The sequence below is a fragment of the Oculina patagonica genome, chromosome 6 (assembly GCF_052425735.1).
Source record: "Oculina patagonica isolate OP01 chromosome 6, crgOcupat, whole genome shotgun sequence".
In the NCBI taxonomy this organism is placed as follows: Eukaryota; Metazoa; Cnidaria; class Anthozoa; order Scleractinia; family Oculinidae; genus Oculina; species Oculina patagonica.
The window spans coordinates 26799720-26821141 of NC_135763.1; the positions used below are offsets into that span (position 1 = coordinate 26799720).

At 36.9% G+C, this 21422-nt stretch overlaps 1 protein-coding gene, 1 long non-coding RNA gene and 1 pseudogene across 3 annotated transcripts in view; 1 reads left to right on the plus strand and 2 right to left on the minus strand.

The window, feature by feature from the left end:
• LOC144658160 (uncharacterized) overlaps nt 1-15514 on the minus strand; it is a 36153-nt pseudogene extending 20639 nt beyond the window's left edge. Inside the window, exons 1-4 of the transcript XR_013571652.1 lie at nt 14826-15514; nt 10503-11141; nt 9675-10215; nt 8225-8538 (exon numbers count right to left, since the gene is read on the minus strand). The product of XR_013571652.1 is annotated as an uncharacterized LOC144658160 (transcript). The remainder of the gene's footprint in view (nt 1-8224; nt 8539-9674; nt 10216-10502; nt 11142-14825) is intronic.
• LOC144658220 (uncharacterized) overlaps nt 1-21422 on the minus strand; it is a 77612-nt gene that overhangs the window by 47914 nt on the left and 8276 nt on the right. Inside the window, exon 5 of the mRNA XM_078518604.1 lies at nt 18053-21214. Coding sequence (XP_078374730.1) covers nt 21083-21214 — 132 coding nt within the window. The 3' untranslated portion in view covers nt 18053-21082. The remainder of the gene's footprint in view (nt 1-18052; nt 21215-21422) is intronic.
• Nucleotides 4269-6463, plus strand: LOC144658399 (uncharacterized). Its single transcript, XR_013571691.1, has 3 exons — nt 4269-4326; nt 5430-5486; nt 5959-6463. It is a non-coding gene; the product is annotated as an uncharacterized LOC144658399 (long non-coding RNA).

Here is a 21422-nt window from a genome sequence, read left to right on the forward strand (position 1 = left end):
TAAGCTTATCTAACATAAAAGGTGAGGTGTGAAAGGTCAATATGTAATTTAATAAATCTCTAAGGTTGTGGAAGTAAGTATATATGTGTAGTGGGTAAAAGCCCATAATTTTAGGGAAATGAGGAGTAGAATGTTAATTCCACCTCGAATGGATGATTGAGAGTTATTTTAAAATTTCGGGGGGCATGCCCCCAGACCCCCCTAGCGGCTCGGGCCTTCGGCCCTCGTGTAGGTGGGGTGCCCGCTTACTCTATCAAAAGAACCCTCCTACTTCAAAACTTAATGAAACCCCTGCGCTCGGGAGGGCACTATGGGCTGATAGTGCCCTCCGGCGGACGGGCACTATCGCGTCACGTGTTCAATTTAAACCAATCAGAATCGGAGAAAATTTAGTGGTGAACTATAACAGCTGATAGTCCCTCGTCGACTAGCAAAGTCAATCAAAACCGAGAGCAAGCCATCTAAATGTTTTAGTATAACCCAGTGGCTTATCTATTAAATATAGAATATTGATAAAACTGATTTATTGAGGGTTTTGTTTAATATATTTTGGCTGTAATGTAATCTTTTTTGGCTGTGCGTGCACTTAGAGAGCCATCTATCGAACGATAGTCGGTGCCTGTGTAGCCAATCAGATTGCAAGTTTCCCAATAGTCAGCCACTGGGTTATGCTAAATATATTATATATATATACATGTACAGGGCTGCAAATAGTTTTTTTCACTTGAAAGGACATATGTCATACTAAGACACCATCTTGGTCGGACAAAACAAAATTGTGGTCGGACAGATTTCTATTTATCGTTGCCGTAAAATGATTTACAATCAAAAAATTATCCGGACATCATGTCCGACCACACTTGGGATTTCGTCGGACATGAGCAAATTTTGGTCGGCCAATGTCCGATGACCGACTGTTATTTGCAACCCTGCATGTATGTACGACTTGATTGGATAGTCCATGTACAGTATATGCGCACAAAAGAATGTAAATTATCACACTTTTGGGAACCTTGTGGTAAACCCAAATTTGAAGATCATGAAATTTTACAGTAGAAGTCCTAAGCAAGTGAAATGTTTGGAAAGTATATGTATATATCAACCATGTTATATTTTTCAGTAGAAAATTGGTGTGGCTTGACAGTAGCATTTTGTAACTGGTATTGATGTCATACATAGTTCATTGAAAACATTCATGTAGTAATTTTGAGGCAATGATTGAGATTTCTGATAATCTGATCACTTATTACTCAGGAAATTTGATGTACTTTTTCGCAAAATGTATTGAAATTTCTCTTGAAATGTGCAGTTAAAGTAATCACAATGACATGTTGTTCAATAAATAATATACATTATTAGTTTAGACCTTCATTATTGAAGGATTCCTGACTCACAATAATGTCCTGAAAGGATATTGGAGAATCACAAGATAATTTTCTTCTTGGGAATAGTTCAAGGGTAACAGGGTAAATATTCCCAATATCTTACTTCTCAACTGCTATAATCATTCACAAGTTTAGGAAATGGGAGAAACATTTGCGTATTATTTTCAACTTTTGGAATAACATGGGGATTATTCCCATTTTATTCACAATTTTTGGAATAACTTGGGGAATAGAGGTTTTGCACGGCGGCCATATATGTTGCATGGCAGGAACAATGAAAATATTTAGCATTAGAATGACATTTTTTCCCATAGGAAAAACATTCTATTGTTCCTGCCATGCAACATGGCCACCGTGCAAAACCTCTATAGTTTCCATTATGTTCACGGGGCTGGGAATAACTTCCCATATTATTTACAATGTTGGGAATAACATGGAAATTATTTTATATATCCTCAATGATGGGAATAACATGGGAAAATATTCCCATATTATCCACTCTGTTGTGAATAACATGGGAAAATATTCCCATATTGTTCACAATGTCGGGAATAACATGGGAAAATATTCCCATGTCATTCACAATAATTCCCATATAATTCACAATGTTGGAAATAAAATTGGAAAGCATTCTCATGTCATTCACAATGTTGGGAATAACATGGGAAAATATTACCATATTATTCACAATGTTGGGAATAAAATGGGAAAATATTACCATATTATTCACACTTTTGGGAATAACGTGGGACAATATTCCCATATTATTCACAATATTGGGAATAACATGGGAAAATATTCTAATGTTATTGACAATGTTGGGAATATCATGGGAAAATATTCCCATGATATTCACAATATTAGGAATAACATGGGAAAATATTCTAATGTTATTCACAATGTTGGGAATAGCATGGGGAAATATTCCCATATTATTCACAATGTCGTAAATAACATGGGAAAATATTCCCATGTCATTCACAATGTTGGGAATAACATGGGAAAATATCCCCATATTATTCACAATATTGGGAATAATATGGGAAAATATTCCCATGTCATTCACAATATTGGGAATAACATGGGAAAATATTCCCATTTCATTCACAATGTTGGGTATAACATGGGAAAATATTCCCATTTCATTCACAATATTGGGAATAACATGGGAAAATATTCCCATATTATTCACATTTTGGGAATAACGTGGGACAATATTCCCATATTATTCACAATATTGGGAATAACATGGGAAAATATTCTAATGTTATTGACAATGTTGGGAATATCATGGGAAAATATTCCCATGATATTCACAATATTAGGAATAACATGGGAAAATATTCCCATATTATTCACAATGTTGGGAATAACATGGGAAAATATTCCCATTTAATTCACAATATTGGGAATAACATGGGAAAATATTCTAATGTTATTCACAATGTTGGGAATAGCATGGGAAAATATTCCCATGATAGTCCCAATATTGGGAATAACTTGGGAAAATATTCCCATATTATTCACAATGTTGGGAATAACATGGGAAAATATTCCCATTTAATTCACAATATTGGGAATAACATGGGAAAATATTCTAATGTTATTCACAATGTTGGGAATAGCATGGGAAAATATTCCCATGTTATTCGCAATATTGGGAATAACATGGGAAAATATCCCCATGTCATTCACAATGTTGGGAATAAAATGGGAAAATATCACCACATTATTCACAATGTTGGGAATAATATGGGAAAATATTCACAATGTTGGGAATAACATGGGAAAATATTCCCATATTATTCACAATGTTGGGAATAATATGGGAAAATATCACCACATTATTCACAATGTTGGGAATAATATGGGAAAATATTCCCATATTATTCACAATGTTGGGAATAATATGGGAAAATATTCTAATGTTATTCACAATGTTGGGAATAGCATGGGAAAATATTCCCATGTTATTCACAATATTGGGAATAACATGGGAAAATATTCCCATGTCATTCACAATGTTGGGAATAACATGGGAAAATATTCTAATGTTATTCACAATGTTGGGAATAATATGGGAAAATATTCACAATGTTGGGAATAACATGGGAAAATATTCCCATGTCATTCACAATGTTGGGAATAACATGGGAAAATATTCTAATGTTATTCACAATGTTGGGAATAATATGGGAAAATATTCACAATGTTGGGAATAACATGGGAAAATATTCTAATGTTATTCACAATGTTGGGAATAACATGGGAAAATATTCTAATGTTATTCACAATGTTGGGAATAATATGGGAAAATATTCACAATGTTGGGAATAACATGGGAAAATATTCCCATGTCATTCACAATATTGGGAATAGTATGGGAAAATATTCCCATGTCACTCACAATATTGGGAATAGCATGGAAAAATATTCCCATATTATTCACAATGTCGGGAATAACATGAGAAAATATTCCCATCTTATTCACAATATCGGGAATAACGTGGGAAAATATTCTAATGTTTTTCACAATATTGGGAATAACATGGGGAAATATTCCCATATTATTCACAATTTCGGGAATAACATGGGAAAATATTCCCGTATTATTCACAATATTGGGAATAACATGGGAAAATATTCCCATCTTGTTCACAATTTTGGGAATAACATGGGAAATTATTCACAACATTTTCCCAATATTGGGACTGAAAACAAAAGTAAAGCCTTTTTCCCAGGGAAAACCCATGTATAAGGTATTGGGAAATGGCAAATTCCCAAAATTATCCCAAAAAAGGAATTTCTTTTCCCAAATTTTTCCCAATAATGGGAAAATTTCCCATTTAATTCCCAACTGTGAATCTTAAAAAGTTTCCTGTGTAAGTCACCTTCAAAAAGATGAATTTTACAGCCTTATGGAATGATAACTTCGTGAAAGGTAAGCTTAATTGATTTTAGCGCTTAAAAGATCTAAAACGAGGCGGTTGTATTATCAAGTCAATCCAGTAGAATCCCTTACTCGAAACTCCCGAAGGAACTAAAATTGCGTTAAATAATCGAGGGTTAAATAACAGAGATGTACTATACAAGGGAAAGAAAATAGGTTCGGAAAGTTGGGAATTTCGATAGACCAAGGGTTCAAGAAATCGGGATTGTATGCTACGGACCAAAATCTTACTACAGTTGTATACAGGCGAAAACAAACTGCATGTGCGTTAGTTGTATTTGGCAAAATTAGAGTGATGGATTCTGCTGATTCTGATTATCTGATATGCAATAATTTTTGTCAGTTTGCATATTTAGTAAATTGTTAACTGAAGATATGCAAAGGATTTGTTACTGACTAAATTTAAGGGCTAATAGAAAAATCAAAGAAATCACTGGATGGAAAACATATAAACCTTACATGTTAGCTGAGTATGCGAATTGAAATGACTTATCATCTACATTGACTGTTGCACTAATAAATAGTTTTTTTGGTGGCACTGATAAATAGTTTGCAATTTTATGTTTTGCATTGATACATGTATCTCTGAATCCCAACACAAAATTTGGATAGCTTCTCTTCCATAATTTGCAGTTTCATGTGCATACATGTATACATACATGTAAACACCTTGCACCACTTGAGCTGTAATATTAAGTTTCTTTATGTGAATAGTAGCTCACAGAACTGAGACCCCATTTTAATTTAAAAGAGGATGTTCCTACATGAAGGTAGCACCAGAACCATCATCTTGCTATGTAAAAATAAGATTATCCTAGTACATGGACTCGAATCATCTGAGCAAAATATTATGCAATGTGTTTTTAGCTTTTAGTTTACAAACACTGGTAAAAGGTTGCATTTGGCCCTGGTGCTAGGATCATCCTTGCACACGTATCAACCTGTCTGAGAGGTAGGATGATCCTAGCACTTCGAACATCCGCTCTGATGATCCTAGTGCTAGGGTCATCCTCTTTCCATGTCAGTGGGGCCTGAGTGGACCATCAATAATATTGTTCTGTAACCCAAAAACTTTATTTTTAATCTTTTTTCAGATACTCATTGTATTGGAGGGTAATGCAAGCAATCCTCGTATTTATTTACCTGTTAGGGTAAGTTTCAACCTTCATCTAAAAATTAATTAACAGTTTGGTTTTAAAATGGTAGCTACAGGTATGGATGAATGAATGAAGCTTTTTTTAACATTCAAATCTTTTCAGAATGGAAGCTGCTCTGTTTTAATGAAAGCAGCATTCACCTTTTAACTAGAGGGCCTTCAGCCATTTTGACTATGCAATGTAACATTAAAAATCCACACTTACAGTGGGTGAGATGACATGTATATTAGAATTTATTCAGGGCTCCACGATGTGAGATCTTGATATTTGGTACACTAAGCGAGTGGTGGCATTTTTGCCAGATCTTAAAGCTTGTGTCCAAATGAGTGACCACATTGTTTTAAATGTTTAAATATTATGGACTTCATTACTTAGGCTTCTATTCTGTCAGACCTTGATGGCTGGTACATAACTGCAATTTATGTTAACTTTTTACAACTCTAAAAGTTCTGTTTTATCTTTACAGAAAAATACCAACACAAGCTGGCCAACAAGGGAAAAGCTGCAGATAAATAAGTTAGGAATGATAATTTTATGTTATGCCAATTTTATACTTTTTATTGATTGTGTTTTTAAAATTTACTTTAGATTTTGATTGCCAGTGGGTCTGATTTAGATGGAAGAGTTTGCTTCCTGAAAAATAAATGCATATAATATTTTCCTGTTAACTGTGGTTTATGCAATCTTGTTCCTGTTCATGAAAATTAAATTGTAAACCTGTGGCAGTTCAAATGAACAGATTGAATTTTGATGTATTATCATACATGTTGTATGAGCTCAAATTTTAAGAGAATTGTTAGTATTTAATAAAATGTTTTAATTATACATACTTGTAGATTCTTTATTTATTGATATCAATAGTAGAAATTTACATTATTGTCATTTTTAATACAAATTATGTACAGTGTATTAAACTCATGTCCAAATAAGAAAATGAACTATGACTGAATTAAAGATGTAAAAGTTAACAGTCAATTTGTGTGATGTTGCTTTACTAAATAGGGCAAATGCACCTGAGTTACTTTAACTCTGGTAACAGAGTATTTGTAACCCTGATTATGGAGTCAAAATAACTCTTTTCTTTGATGAAGTAGAGTTGAAGTGACTCCCTTGTTGGACCTATTACAACTCCAAAATTGGAGTAAAATTTGGGAGTTAAAATGACCCTTAAAAAGGAGTTATTTTTAACCTAAATGTTTAACTCCACTTTTGGAGTTACAGTAACTCCCATATAGAGTTCAAATAACTCTTTTTGTAGAGTTAAAGTAACTCCCCACTAGAGTTAATTTAACCCCAAAATTGGAGTTAAAATACCCCAAAAATGAGTTATTTTTAACTCCACTTTTAGAGTTACATTAACTCCCATATAGAGTTAAAATAACTCCTTTTGTAGAGTTAAACAAACTCCTCTAGTAGAGTTATTTTAACACCAAAATGGGAGTTAAATAAAGGAGTTAAAATAACCCTTAAAAAGGAGTTATTTTTAACCTAAAATTTTAACTCCACTTTTGGAGTTGAAACAACTCTCTGAAAATTACTGTGAACTGTTTCGTAGAACTCTGGATCTTCGTCACCTTCGCCGCCATCTTTGTCGCTGGCACACTCAGTCACATCCATGTTGAGTTTCTTGGCTGAGTTTGATTCGTCTTCAGTGGAACCTCTTTCCCCTCGTTTGTGCTTGCCTCTTCTCTTTTTCATTTGTTACATACTTAAATTACTTAAATATTTACTTCTTATGGCTCGAATTTAGGACGGAGTTGGGATCCGCCTAAAATACGCGTCCGTACGCTACGGTGGCACGCATGCTCTCTTTTTCGATGTGTAACAACTTATTGAAACTTACCTGGACAAAACTGAACTAGTCGTTATTAGCTCCAAATTTCGACATTGCCCTGATCTTAAACATATTCGGGTTGGAGATGAGTACATTGCCCCTAAGTCGTCTGCACGCAACCTAGGAGTAATCATTGACAATTGCCTTTGTATGGAACAACATGTGAAAAAGATATGCAATGGGGCATAGCTCAGTTGGTAGAGCATCGCACCGGTATCGCGGAAGTCACGGGTTCGAATCCCGTTGAAGCCCTGAATTTTTTTCAGGCTTCTTTATTCCAATTGCTTAAATTGGAAATTCACTGCGATGATCATTTATCACTTTCAGTTCAAGTAGTGTTACATTAAAATAACTATAAAGGTGTGAGGACATAAACTGCGTGCGAATAAGATTAATATCCTGAAAGTTGAATAAGTCTTCAAAATTTTCAATCATTAGTCTTGCTTCAAGTCGCTCTCTAGATCTTTTTTCGTTATGTCAATAGAGTTATTTTAAAAGATCTCTTACAAAATGATAGATAAAATTGTGCCCCGAAGATCGCAGTGAATCTATTTATCCAGAAGAACAATCCACCTGTGACGCCACTGCCCTGCAGGTGATATAAGTTGCTCGTTCCGCGATCTGCTGCGAATCTAACGAGCTACTTGGATCAAGTCTATCTAATCATAAATAAACATTTATATTCAAAAGCCAGTATTGGAAATAAAACACCGATTTATGAACTTCGGCTCAGGTTCCAACCGTTTTACTGCACAAATTAGCAATTAGCTATAATGCTATAATAGCACTGGGTTTTTACGCTAACACACTCTTCTGTTTCTTAATTTGCTCACATAAACTGATTTACGATACACTCATTGTTTTGAATATGATTGATCAAATCATTTCGTTTACTCACGTTTTTAACATTGTTCTCCTCGTAGGCGTTCCATGTCACTCCATCGAACGAAAGATATACTTCGTAGCCTGTCAACCAACCAGTGCACACATTCCCTCCTTGTGTCGCTACTGCACAAACAGAGTGTACTGCACCCATGTCAACTTGAAGATAGTCTGTTCTGTCTGATGAAGTCTTTGTAGCCCAAGAAACAGATCCCCTCACTTCATTCAGCCGTCCGTAGTATGGATAATAATTACTACTGTGGATTGTGCTTGCCGTCATTCTAGCATCTGGTATTGTGTTCCTGTCCTCTACACCTACAGGTCCACATACTGGACGACAAATATTAAACAAGACAGTCGTGTTACTGTGTTACCTTTGTGTCAAATTTATGGATTTATTTTGTTGCAAAAATATATCATACCACTATCTAGCTCCTCCAGTATAATCCTTGAGAAAAATATATTATTTTTTGTACAAAAGCCCCTTAAAATTCGTATCTCCCGTATAAATGTGACACACAGACAACACAGAATCGGCTCGACACTAAAACCCGGTCCTGATATGACTTTTGAACATCAGCAGTGTTGGGCTTAGCCTGGTTTTTCAGACGATCGGAATTCATCCACTCTCTCTTCTCAGCTTCCTCCACGTGGACAGACAAGCGAGCGGACAAACTCGGACCGTATGATATTACACGGTGCGCTACACGGTGGAGAATATGTATTTGCATGGACATTATTCCAAGAAGGAAGTTTCTACTTTCTGAAAAAAATCGCCTGAAAATGTCTCTAGCTTCAGAAGGACAACAGTTCAACTGTGCAACGAAATATCAAAATAAAGAATTTTTTAATCGCCTGAAAATGTCTCTAGCTTCAAAAGGACAACAGTTCAACTGTGCAACGAAATATCAAAATAAAGGATTTTTTAATTAAATAAATGTTGGAACGTCACATCTCCAACCGGTGGGATTGGGTACTCCCTTGTATAAGAAGGATATGGGTTTCAAGCCCTTTGGGTATGGAATAGGGTATAGATTTTTTTATTTTTCTTTGAATTGCGTGCTAGTCAACTGCAGTCAACCTTTGCCCCGGATTTTTTATTCGGTAAACTTCAAAAGTCAGATGTACTAATTTATACCCTTGGCTGGGCACTTTTAGCCTTGTAAGGGCCAGGTGTTTAATTTTGTTCAAAGGAAACAAAACACATATACCGGACCAGTCATTGGAACCTCGTTGCCAAGGATTTTTCCTTGAATTGATAGTTCAAATTACCAAGGGAAAAGCCCTAGGAACACGTTAGGTTGTAGTCACTGAACCCGGATCGCTCGATTCGAAGACAGACGTCCTAACTGTTAGGTCTCTAGGTACCCCACCAAAATTGCGTTTTTCTACAAGAAAGGAGAGCTCATTTCTAAGCTTAAAGACGAGATACGTGAGTAAAAATACATGACATGGTAACGTCTTACCTCTTACAGTGAGCATCATTGCAGAATACGTCTTAAACACAACCGCCGATGACGCCGTACAGGTATACATCCCCGAGTCCTCTTGTTTAAGGTTCCAGATTTGAAGTGTTCCGTCCACACCAACTTTTTGATCTTCCAGAAGGTAGCTCGCCATTTTCTCTCGTCCACGTGACTGTGGGTTTGGGGTCCCCGGTAGCCTGACAAGGGACCGTAATAGTTCGGGTTTTGCCTACCTCGAGGTTGGCAGGAGGACTGGCTGTAAATTGTGGCAGTTCCACAACGATAAGATGTGTAGCAGCCGAGTCGTGTCCTAACCTATTTGACGCTTTGCATGTGTACAGGCCGAAATCTTTCTTTTGAGCATTTATTATCGACAGCTGTCCGTCTTTTGAAACAGATCTTGTTTGCGATAAATTATCGCGCACCTTAGACCACGTGATCACAGCTGGCGGAAAGCCAGTCACGTGACAAGTTGGTAAGGTGATGTTCTTGCCCTTTTCAACATAAGATGGACCAAGCGAGAGAGAAACCTTGGGCCGACCTGCAGTGAAAGAATTAAAAGCAAAATAATTATCCACAATGGCTGAATTCAATGGATCATTTAAATATATATGTATATCTTTTGGAAATACTTTCCTGGCCTTTCGCCATTTTAGATTTTGCTATATATTTCCACATGACGCTAGAAAACAGCATAAATCAATGGAATGTGTGACAAACATCAAGGTAAATCGTGTTTGATTATCAAAGTCATCATCGGATTATGAAACATAATGGGTAAACCTCCAAAGTCCGCTATTGAAGGTGAAAAACATTTAAACGACATACTTTGTACAACAAGACTTGCAACTTTTTCATCTTCTCCCAGAATATTTCGGGCTAAACATTTGTATTTCCCAGCATCCTCTAGGCGAACATCCACAATCTGCATCAGTCCTTCTGACGTTAACTTTGTTCTGTTGCTAGGTAATGATCCATTAACTTTGGACCAAGATACTTGAGGAGCGGGATGTCCAGTAGCAGAGCAAAAGAGAGCTGCAGTGTTGCTTTTATTGGCAGTCAGTTGCGAAGGAGAAATTGTCACTTTTGGCGCAGAAATGGATTCTCCTGGTTCACCTTTAATCCCTGGGATACCCATTGGCCCGATATCCCCTTTTATCCCCTTTTCTCCTCTTATTCCTGGTGGTCCCATGATTCCTTGCTTTCCAGCTCTACCTGGCGGTCCCGTGATTCCTTGGGAACCTTTTCTTCCTTTTCTTCCCGGAGGTCCCTGCCTTCCTCGTGGGCAAACGTTGAAGCTGCCACTCTTCTGACAAATCTCTTTGAAACTCGAAGTGACAACTTCTTTCAAAACTTCTTTCATGTTGGATGAATTATTAATCAGCGGATTTCTGGAAATACTCCGTGTGATTCTATGGACTTCTGTTGCGCTGTTTACCTCGTTCTCAGAATGTAAATTTGAAATTTCTATACAGAAATTAGAGATATACGCATCAGTTACATGTTTAAGCAATATACAAGTTTATTACGATATGCGCATCAGTTACGTGTTTAAGCAAATTTTGTTAATAGTGAAAAAAATTGGATCATAGTTTAAGTACAAATTTTAACTTTCAACTTTAGTTTTAACTTAGAAATACGGATCAACTTACAATCTTAAAGTTTAAGTCTCGTATCAGTTCTAAGAATCTTACATAGAAATCGCGAATTACATTTTTGGCAATTTCACAGGAATTCTTAATGGATTCCACAGACTTCAAATGATCTTTATATAGCACAAATAATCAATCGTGAAAGGCTTTAAAAATAATAATACAGTAATGATTCGATTTAGCGCCCTCCTCCCAATAAGCGCCCCCTTCCGATTAAGCGCCCCCCTTCGAATGTGTTTTTGTTAATAAGCGCCCCGATTCTTATAAGCGCCCGTATTCTTATACGCGCCCCTATTCTTAAAAGCGCTTCTATTGTGGTTAACTGACCCTACTGAAGTCGTCGACGTCGAAAAGATAAACTCATGAACATTCATCGTACTGTACTTAAGAAATAGACAACATGTTCCGTGTTTCTATCGAGTTATAGAAACACGAGTGGAAGTTTGGCAGAACGAGAAAAGCTGTTGAAACACGAGTCGATGTTTTCTATTTCTTTTAGAAAACAGCACAAAGAAAATAACGCACATCAAAGTAATATTTAGCGCTTTATTTAACCCTCGGCCGTACAAGTGGGGGTGGATGCCCCCCCCCCCCCCCCCCCCCGTAAGGTTTTTTCCCAATTTTGAAAAAAACATTTACCTTACAATGCTGAAACTTTCGGGTAGCTGTTCATTCATCCTTTGCGGAAATTTTGATATGTCAACCATGTGTACATGGTATATGACGTTACCATGGCAACCTCACAAATACAAGTAGGTCTTGCCAAAAATCGTCATTTTTAACATTTTTCTTGATTTTTTCCAGTTTTTTTTTTTAAACAGAAGGGTAAGATTTGTTTATTTTTACATTCCATAAGCATTCTAGCTTGATTTTGCATCAACTTTCGTTATTTTGTGACTTTCTAAGAAAATGTTGAAATCCAAGATGGCGGATCCAAGATGGCGGCTCTTATGACGTCACATGACGTCATATGACGTCACAGCCAATAAAAGTTATGTCATCTTGTAGAGTAAGCTAAGGGCTTTCTTCTCAGAGCAAAATAATTTCGCTACGCCTTAATATAACGAAAACTCCAGGGAGGGGTTCCATCCACCCCCCCCCCCCCCTTGTACCATGATGGGGGTATGAGTTTGCTTGTACGTCCGAGGGATAACATCAAAACGTAGATTCTCTTCACCTCGCGGTTTTACGTCATGAACATAATCAACCAATCATAGTAAGGCAGGCGATGAACAGAAATAAATTAACTGTTCAACATTTGCTTATTCAAGGCTAAAATTCACCGTTTTTTGGCCAAACAAACAAAGAAAACAGGCCCCTACGTTAACGTAATTATGAGAAATAACTAAGCCGATGGTTTAACTGAAGTCAAACACTGGAAGGAGTCAAGAATTGTGGTTTTATTTCGCTTCATCGACCTAACCGAATGGTTTGACGACTGACTCTGCCGATCGAGCGACTCGAACCTAGGTGGTGAAAGTGCATTATTTTTCTGTTAACCCTATTAAGACCGGGGGGGAGGGGCATTTGAGGCCCGCGCTGACTTTGAACTGTTATAATTTTTTTAAGATTTAACCAAACGCTGCCAAACTTTCTGAGTTTTCCTAAAATTTATCTGGCAACAAATTGGTAGGGTTGGATGATGTGTCAGGAACTTGACATCACCATGGCGATGGCATTTTGACAGGCATGTTTTCCCAAATTTGTAATTTTGCGTGTTTCTGTTAATAAAAATCAACTTAAATGGCATTATTTTTACATTTTTACGGGTTTAGAGCACATTTTTATTCATTTTGAGTACTTTGCAATGATTTTGGGTGGTTTTCTGGCATTTTGGAGAAATTTTGAAATCCAAGATGGCGGATTCAAGATGGCGGCTGTTTTGACATCATGATGTAATTGTCACGTGATTTGACGTCACCATCCCACGTGATGTATACCAAAAGAAAGAGTTTCGGACGTGCAATATATCCTATAAGTTTCATGGTGATTTCTTAAATATTCTGGAAGTTACATAGGGGGGGGGGGGGGCTTCCGAAGCCTTCCCCCCGGTCTGAGAAGGTCCAAAAAAGTCCGGTCTGAATAGGGTTAAAAGAAGTTTGACTCGGCATTCAGGACGAATATCTTGTCCTGTTGAGGAGCTGTGAATAGTTCTGAAGTGCTGCAAAGCCTAAAGTGGAGTGAAGTTGCGTTAATTCATATACTTCTTTGAAAGGTCAGTCGCTTCGATAATTTCTTTCACAGGCTATTTTTGAATGTGTAGCGGGCTCTGTAAACATCTTATTCGCTTGTTTTCAAGTGTGCAAATATTTGTTTAGTCCTCACCTGGTTTTTGTCAGCTGTGACATTAAAATTTGGCACAATTCTTAGTTGTTATTTTTGCATTGCTCATTTCAGCGCCGTGAATATCGATTGCCGTGTCTACGAATGTCTGTGTCTCCATCGAGTTATAGAAACACAATTTTTAACCAATCAGCGCACGTATTTACTTTGTGCTATTTTCTAAATGTATATATTTATTGCTAAAATGAACAATTCTTGTAAAAGTGACGGAACTTTCAACAATTTATTACTATTACAGTTTATTTTATTGCTAGTTATTTTAAAATATATTAAAGTTTTGTTTTGAACATTTGGTTGTTTCGCAAAAAAATAAATTAGCGCGCTGACCCCAATAAGCGCCCTGTCTCGAATAAGCGCCCTAGTAAATAAGCGCCCCGGGCGCTAAATTGATTCATTACGGTAATAAAGGTAAGAATTTCTCAGCAGCTAAACATGTAAAACAGATCCAAATAACGTTACACAGAAGAATTTTTCAACCTGGTTCACGTTCTAAATGTACCAAGATACAGAGCTCTTGTACAAGACATGATATCAGTTCTAGGTCATTTCTGTTGTTTTGTTAGCTTGTGTCACGCGCGTTCTCGATCCTCTGTTACGCGTGACTTTTGTTTACACTGCAGACCAATAAAAAGCAAAATCATAACTGAGGTGACTAACGTATAGAAAGTGTTAAATATATTTTACTTTTTGCTGTCAATTTAAGTGACGAAATTACATAAGGCGGTTAAATTTAAGTCAATGAAAGTATCGCTTGTAACGATAAAAGACCAGAAGCTTGGTCAACCATTATTGTGACGATGGAACAGGATGATACGACGCAAAATCAATTCATTAAAGTCGTTTACTACATGCAACGTGGCTGTCTGAAAATCAGTTTGTTTTCTTGAGTTTTCATTATTCAGTTGGAAGTGTTAGAGAATTGTTTATGCTTTCTTTTTACTAACTTGTAGACATTAATAAAGAATTATGGAAGTCGCTACAGTATTTGGTTTCAGGCTTCGAGTCTATTAACGGAATGTTCTTCAGTTCTGACTTCTGTTGAACAAAAACGTATTTAATGTAATATGTTTAGACGATAGCTAAAGCGTAGAGAGGATCGAATCCGTAAAGAAAGGAGTTTTATATTACGTCTAAAATAATTCCCGAGACACCGTACCTTTATTTGAAATCTCCGCCATTCCGTGTTTCATCTTAGCAATGGCTTCCTCGACAGCTACCAATCTTTGATCGTGATCATTAAACTTCAGCTCGATTCTAATGAATCCAGCGGAGTAAAGAAGCAAACAAAACAGAGACAACACTGTGCCTTGGCAAACAGATGAAACATTATTTTTCGAAGACATTTTTGGACACAGTGATCGAACGTGCTCGAAAATGACCCGTGAAGACACGTTTGTAATTTTGCTCTGCTTCTAAACCTGATACTACTTCTAATATCAGAATAAACAGGAAATTCTATAAATTGTCATTTCATCACCTCAGCGACACGGAATTTTAGAGAGGGAGGAGACGGTAATGGTTAAAGTAGCAGAAGGTGTATTTGCATTGTCGTTCCTCAGGTTCACACGTTGCGTGGGGGGTGGGGCGGGGGAGTGGGGATATAACGGGTCGATCGGAAGAGTACAATTAAATAAGACATCACAACATGTCACTTAGAGTGAAACAAACCGATAGATGGATGACATGCTGCTGAATGATAATTACGGGTCAAATTCTTTAGAGCAGATAAGACGGAAAGCGACAGACACCATTAAGTGAAAAAAAAATGTATTCTGTCATAATACACAGTGTGACCTTTATGGCGGTCACGTTTGAGCATTTCCCTCAAAGGTGGCTAATGAAAAAGACGAGACAAAATAAAGCAGTTCTTGTTATTTTTCGGGTTTAAACTATATCTTCGCTGTTTTTCGAATTTTGTTTTCGATTTTTCTTTATTTGGTGGTAATATTACATTTAACTCCCAATAACTCGAACCGTCAAGGGAAGTTGAATTTAGTTTGAGTTTATCGGGAGTTCGAGTTATTAAGAGCAAAATTGGTAAGAAAATTACTTGGAGGGGAATCGAAAAAGGTTTGAGTTAGCGGGAGGTTCGAGCTTTTGAGTATTCCAGTTATCGAGATTCAACAGTATGCTCATCGTAAAAAAAAGAAATAAAAAAGAAGAGGAAAGGGATAAAAAGTCTTGCTTTTTTAATTACTGTCGTCCAATTCTGCCTGTAATCACACTTCTGCTAAGCGGTCTACCGTCTACTCAGTCCAGATTTGCAGTTTATAGCTAATCAGAAGCCTTTTCTACTATTCTGATTTAGTTCATTGTATAGCGAATTTAAATACGGTAAATATCTAATAAATCGTACCTTTTTGGTATGCTTCGGCGGCCTTTCAGGCTCCTTTGGTCTCGCCATGGGCATTTTGGCTCGATTGCGTTTTTACGAACAATGGTTTGGCCAAATTCGCCTGATATGTCCTCAACGGGCAACAAAAAAGTACGATTAACTACAAATAGAAATATGGAATGTAACAAACCGACTAAACCTCTAAAAAGATGGTATTAAGCCACTATATTTAATACTGACGGGTGGGCAATTTTACGAGTCCAGTTTATCTTTTCTTTACGATGAAAGGTATCGGAAAGCATACACCGACGGCTAAAACATATCCTGCTGTATTACGCAACGTACCATGCTGACTAAAGCTATTAATGTATATCTAGATCTTTCACTGTTTCCTGTGATCTTTTCGACGTCATTTTTGCAAGTTTTTCTCACGAATGGCTAATCTTTTTAAAGTTTAAGTAAAGTGGTACAAACAATCCAAAACATTGTTTTGCTTATAATTATCGTCAAAAAAATTAAAGAAGAAAAGAGAGAACAAAATTCCTCTTTGAATTACATGACCATTAACTCCAGACGGCGAAGTTTAAAACATCTTTATTGTGAACTACAGTGTTAACTATACGTCGTATTACAAAACTCTACAAAATTAAGTAAAAATAGGTCACCAAGGGTGACATGAGTCTAATGCCGTATGGCATAGTGATACAGATTGCGCGGTTTTCGTAAGCCGGTTAAAATTGGTTAGAGGTTTGTGTTCGGGAGTTTAATTTAAAATGCTTATAGCAAGCTAGGGGCATCGTGGATGATTATGGATGAAAACGAAACAGTCATAAATGTTATATGCTTCACCAAATTTAAAGTATGAACAGGAGTTGATGTTACTTCTTCCGTATTGTCCGTAAAAGCAGAAACGATTAAACATTTGGACAAGATTGCGTGACGATTTACAAAAAGCATGTTCATTACAACAAGGGTTGAAGAACTTCACATCGTTTTCTTTCAGATTTTTCACCATTTTGATGATGACTCTTGAAACAGATTTTGCAATAAAAGCACTTGAAATAGTGACTGTTACTCCATTGTACTGTAAGCACTTAGTGACAGATTTTCCTAAAAACGGGTGTAAATGCTCACGTCAATATAATGATGACCTTTTGAACGCTGGAAACTAGGCAATTATTATCGAGCTACCATACACAGGAGCGAAGACTGTTTATCATGATGTACAAATTTCGCGAATCATCACTTCCATATCAATGTAACCATTTTATGATTTTTCTAGCTGTAAGAAGAACTTAAGATCTCTGAGAGTCGTAAAAGCATGAAATTCGATTTCAGTGTATGGCAAAGGCCGGGACAGTGTAATACTGCAAAGCGGCCAAACAAACGCATTTTGATTTAGTCGCGTAACTTGATTTACATTTATCCATGTACATCTTTTATTTTTGAAGGTTTTTGTTTGCATTGTAAAGAAAAAATTGGTCAAAATTCGAATGACTTAAATACAAAAACCGAGGTAAAGTTTTCTATTTTTTAAAACAAAATAAATATTTGGTCGCATTGTGTAAATAAACGCGAGTCGCCGTCGAAATATTTTTTCTCAAAGACGTCTTGCTTTTTAAGCAAGACGAAAACACAAGTGCTTAACTGAACTGAAAACGAAGATTTATTTTCACAAAAAGCTTACAAATGTCTTAACTGGAAAATTATTTCGTCCTGTTCAAGTGTTGAATAATCGTGACTTGAGAAAGAACTTTTAATTATGCGTGGGAACACGTGTCGCTGATTGGCTGTTTTTAATTGAAACTAATCGTGCGTGTCCGTACGGAGTCCGTTCTTGCAGCTGATCATTGTTTTCTACATTACAGCGAACGATTATCGATCCCGAACCATTCCCTTGGGATTGCTAACAGCTTTTTTCATATAACAAAGAGTCTAATGCGCATGCGCAAAGCGCACGCAAGCATTAGACTCAAAAATCAACGAACAAGATATATAGCTAACTATCATACTATACAAGATCTAAGTTTCAATTTTAATTTGTGAACCTATTCAGATTTATTGAAGGAGCTATGTCCCGGAAAACGCTTATTGGAAAAAAAAAAATGGCAAAAGTTTTCAAGTTAGTCGATCGTAATCTGTCTTAATATTTGTCAGTTGAAACCATCCTTGTTTATTTTCGGGTTTTTACTACATCTTTGGTGTATTTCTATGTTACAAAATATTATTCTGAGGTCTCCTTCGATTTGAAAATAATCCAGAAAATGACTTAAAATACCGTGAAATAGCTCCTTTTAAAAGATAATGACATTACAGTGCGGCTACTGTTACCGGGGTCATCCAGACAAAGTTAACCAATCACAAAGCAGAACGGAAACAATAAATTTCAGCATTTTTTTCCTTCAGCCAATGAAATGTCGAGTACAGAACAAAGAAATTTCAACTTCTTCGTTCGCCTCGAAAACACATCAATGCTAAATTTTGTCTGTATGGCGCTGGATTTTCAATTAACTTCGATTGCATCCCTTTTGAGCTTGAGTAGTTGTGACAGCACAAGTTGAAAAGTAAATATCAGCGACATTAATGAAAGAGGAGTTCGAAACTGTGTCAAAACAGGGAAAGCAACGGCCATGCCATATGTCTCCAGACGTAAAAGTGCGTGGCGGAGTTCGCTCGTGACAATTTCAAACAAATTCCTCTACAGCATCAACCGGAGTTTTGGTAGTACCATTTGGAAAATAAATGCACGTAAGGCCAGCAAAGGAACACATTCTAAATTGCATAACGTACCAGAGAAAGCGACGATGACAACATTTTTTTCACTTCACACAATAAAATGTCAGTTGAGTAAAAAACAGTAAAATTTCATTTTGTTCACTCGTGAAGCTATTTACTTTATATGTCGAATAGAGCGTTAGCTAGCGTTGACGTTTCGATTTAAAATTTGAGTAGTAACTTTGAAGGATGATGAATATTTAACTTCTCCTTACAATATCAAAACATTGTCAAACAGACAGGTGATGAGAATTAAGAACATCATCAGCAGTGGATGTGGTCTGATGTTATACCAAGTTCTTAGAACTAACATTAATGAAAATATAAGGAGAATTGTAAGGAGAATAAGGGAATCAAACTTAGGACTAAAAGGGTAAAAAGAAAGTCTGATTATAGTCTGATTACATCTTCTACAAAGTTGATTTCCAATACGTACTGTCCAATATCCCCCGGTAATGTTTTCGTGAGCCTCAACGCCGAGCGAATATTTACTAATCAAAATAAAATTCTAGACGTTTGCTTGCATAACAATAGTGACGGGTAGAAGAAATCGACGTTATTTCAAACCGTCATGCAGATCAATCATTCCTTAACGAAATGACACGTAATAGCGGCCAAAAAAACTTCATGTACGCTAATACCGAACTGTAACTTTTCAACAAATTCAAAACAAAACTGAAAACAAACCCCCGAGACTGCGCAGTACAGAGTGAAAATCAGCTTTAACTAGTGAAAATAATAAATTAATAATCGAGGCAATGCTATTTAAACATTCACTCAGTGTATTTTTATTTGTATTGATATGATATTGATTTATCTAATGAGTTAACTGCATTACTGCAATTCATGTTTATTATTATGCAAACAAAACTTTCTTAAGAGTGTCTCAATGGGGTTAACTGTTAGCCGTAAAAAGGCCAAAAATGTAGCCGTTAGGCGTAAAAATGGGAAAGTTTTAACCGTTAGCCGTAAAATATATTCACCATCAAAAATCGGACAGTAATTTTAAATAAAACAGACTAGGTCACTTTATCGTCCCAGAATGGTCCTAAGACCAAAAGTTTGTTTATTAATAATGGAAATTAATTTTTAACTTTTAAAAACAATGGAAATTAACTTTTAGCTTCTGTTAACCGTTATGGAAAAAAATAATCGTTAGCCGTAAAAAAGCCAAAATTTTAACCATAAACAGTAAAAGCCACCACCTCATTGAGACCCTCTCTTAAGCGTGAACACGAAATAGGATACAACACGAGGGAGTGGGGGAGGGGGGGGGGCTGTGCTTCCTATGATGGCCTAAACGGGGAGGCTCCGCCCAAAAGGGGTAACTGTTTAATTTCATGCTTCATGTATATAAAAGGGTAGGAATTTCACAAGTTTAGGTATATAAAAAGGTAGGGATACGGTCTTTTTGGTTTTTAAAAGAATCTTCAATCAAAATATTTTGAACATTCGCACACTATAGCTGTATCATGTTAACTTATAAAACGCTACATAAAAATGACAACGATACTTCCTGTTTTAGGTATACGCCATGTCTCTCAGGAATATGAAAGGGGTACCTTTTTCCAGTAAAAGGTATACCAAAGGGGTGCCTTTTCTGTCAAAATGGTATATAAAAGGGTAAGGAATTGGACCTCGGGCGGAGCCTCCCAATACAAAACTTTTTCTTATTTGAGTAGTTTTTGCTATTATATTATTAGTAAAACAAAAAGTAAAGGGAAGTCACGAAACATTCAACGGTCTGGCCAAGATCTAGACTGATCACAGTCCTCTATTTTCCCGTGAAATCGTAGAGGTCGATCGTTGCGTTCGACGGGCCGCCATTTTGGTTTCTAAAGCCCAGCGACAAGTGGGGGAGAACAAAAAAACCAGCGCACATACCCACGGGCATTTTGTACTCCAGTTTTCTCTCGCCTTTACAAACCAAGAAGGCGGCCCGTCAAACGCTACGATCGTCCTCTACGACTTTAACAAGAAGTAGGTGACTATGAACAGTCTTGTCAGGACCTTACGCATGCGCACAGCCATATCGGCCTGGCAGTGACAACCACGGACAGCTGTTTCGGTCGTGTTCGGCCTCATCAGCATGGCATGGCCATTTTGATGACGACGAACCGAAAGTCGTGTACACGTGTCCTTTACTGGAGGAGGGCTATGTCATGCTGATGAGTCCTAACAAGGCCGAAACAGCTGTCCGTCCACTGTCCGGGTGATATGGTTTTGCGTATGCGTAAGGTCCTGGCCAAACCGTGAGATGTGTTTTGTACCTTCCGTTTACTTCCTTTTTGTTTTTCATCTTTTTAAGCGGCATATATTTCGACTCTCAAAGCCGGATGGGATTTGAATGCAGTGGGATAAATCCGAATAAATCTAGCTCTGACTTCCAAGAAATTGTACGCGATGCTGTTTTGATCAGTGTTTCCTTGGAATTCCTGCCAATAAAAGATTTATGTTTTCAAAGAGAGAGATATAAAAGACAAGGAAATGTACCAAGTAACCCACAATTTAAACTTCAAAACATTTCGTGCCCATACTTCCAGTTTCGCCAGCTCACACGTACTTTTGTCAACGGGGGATAGCTCTCGCGGCTTTGCGACCTCACTTATTCTCACATATCCTCACCATTTCACTTCCAGTGCT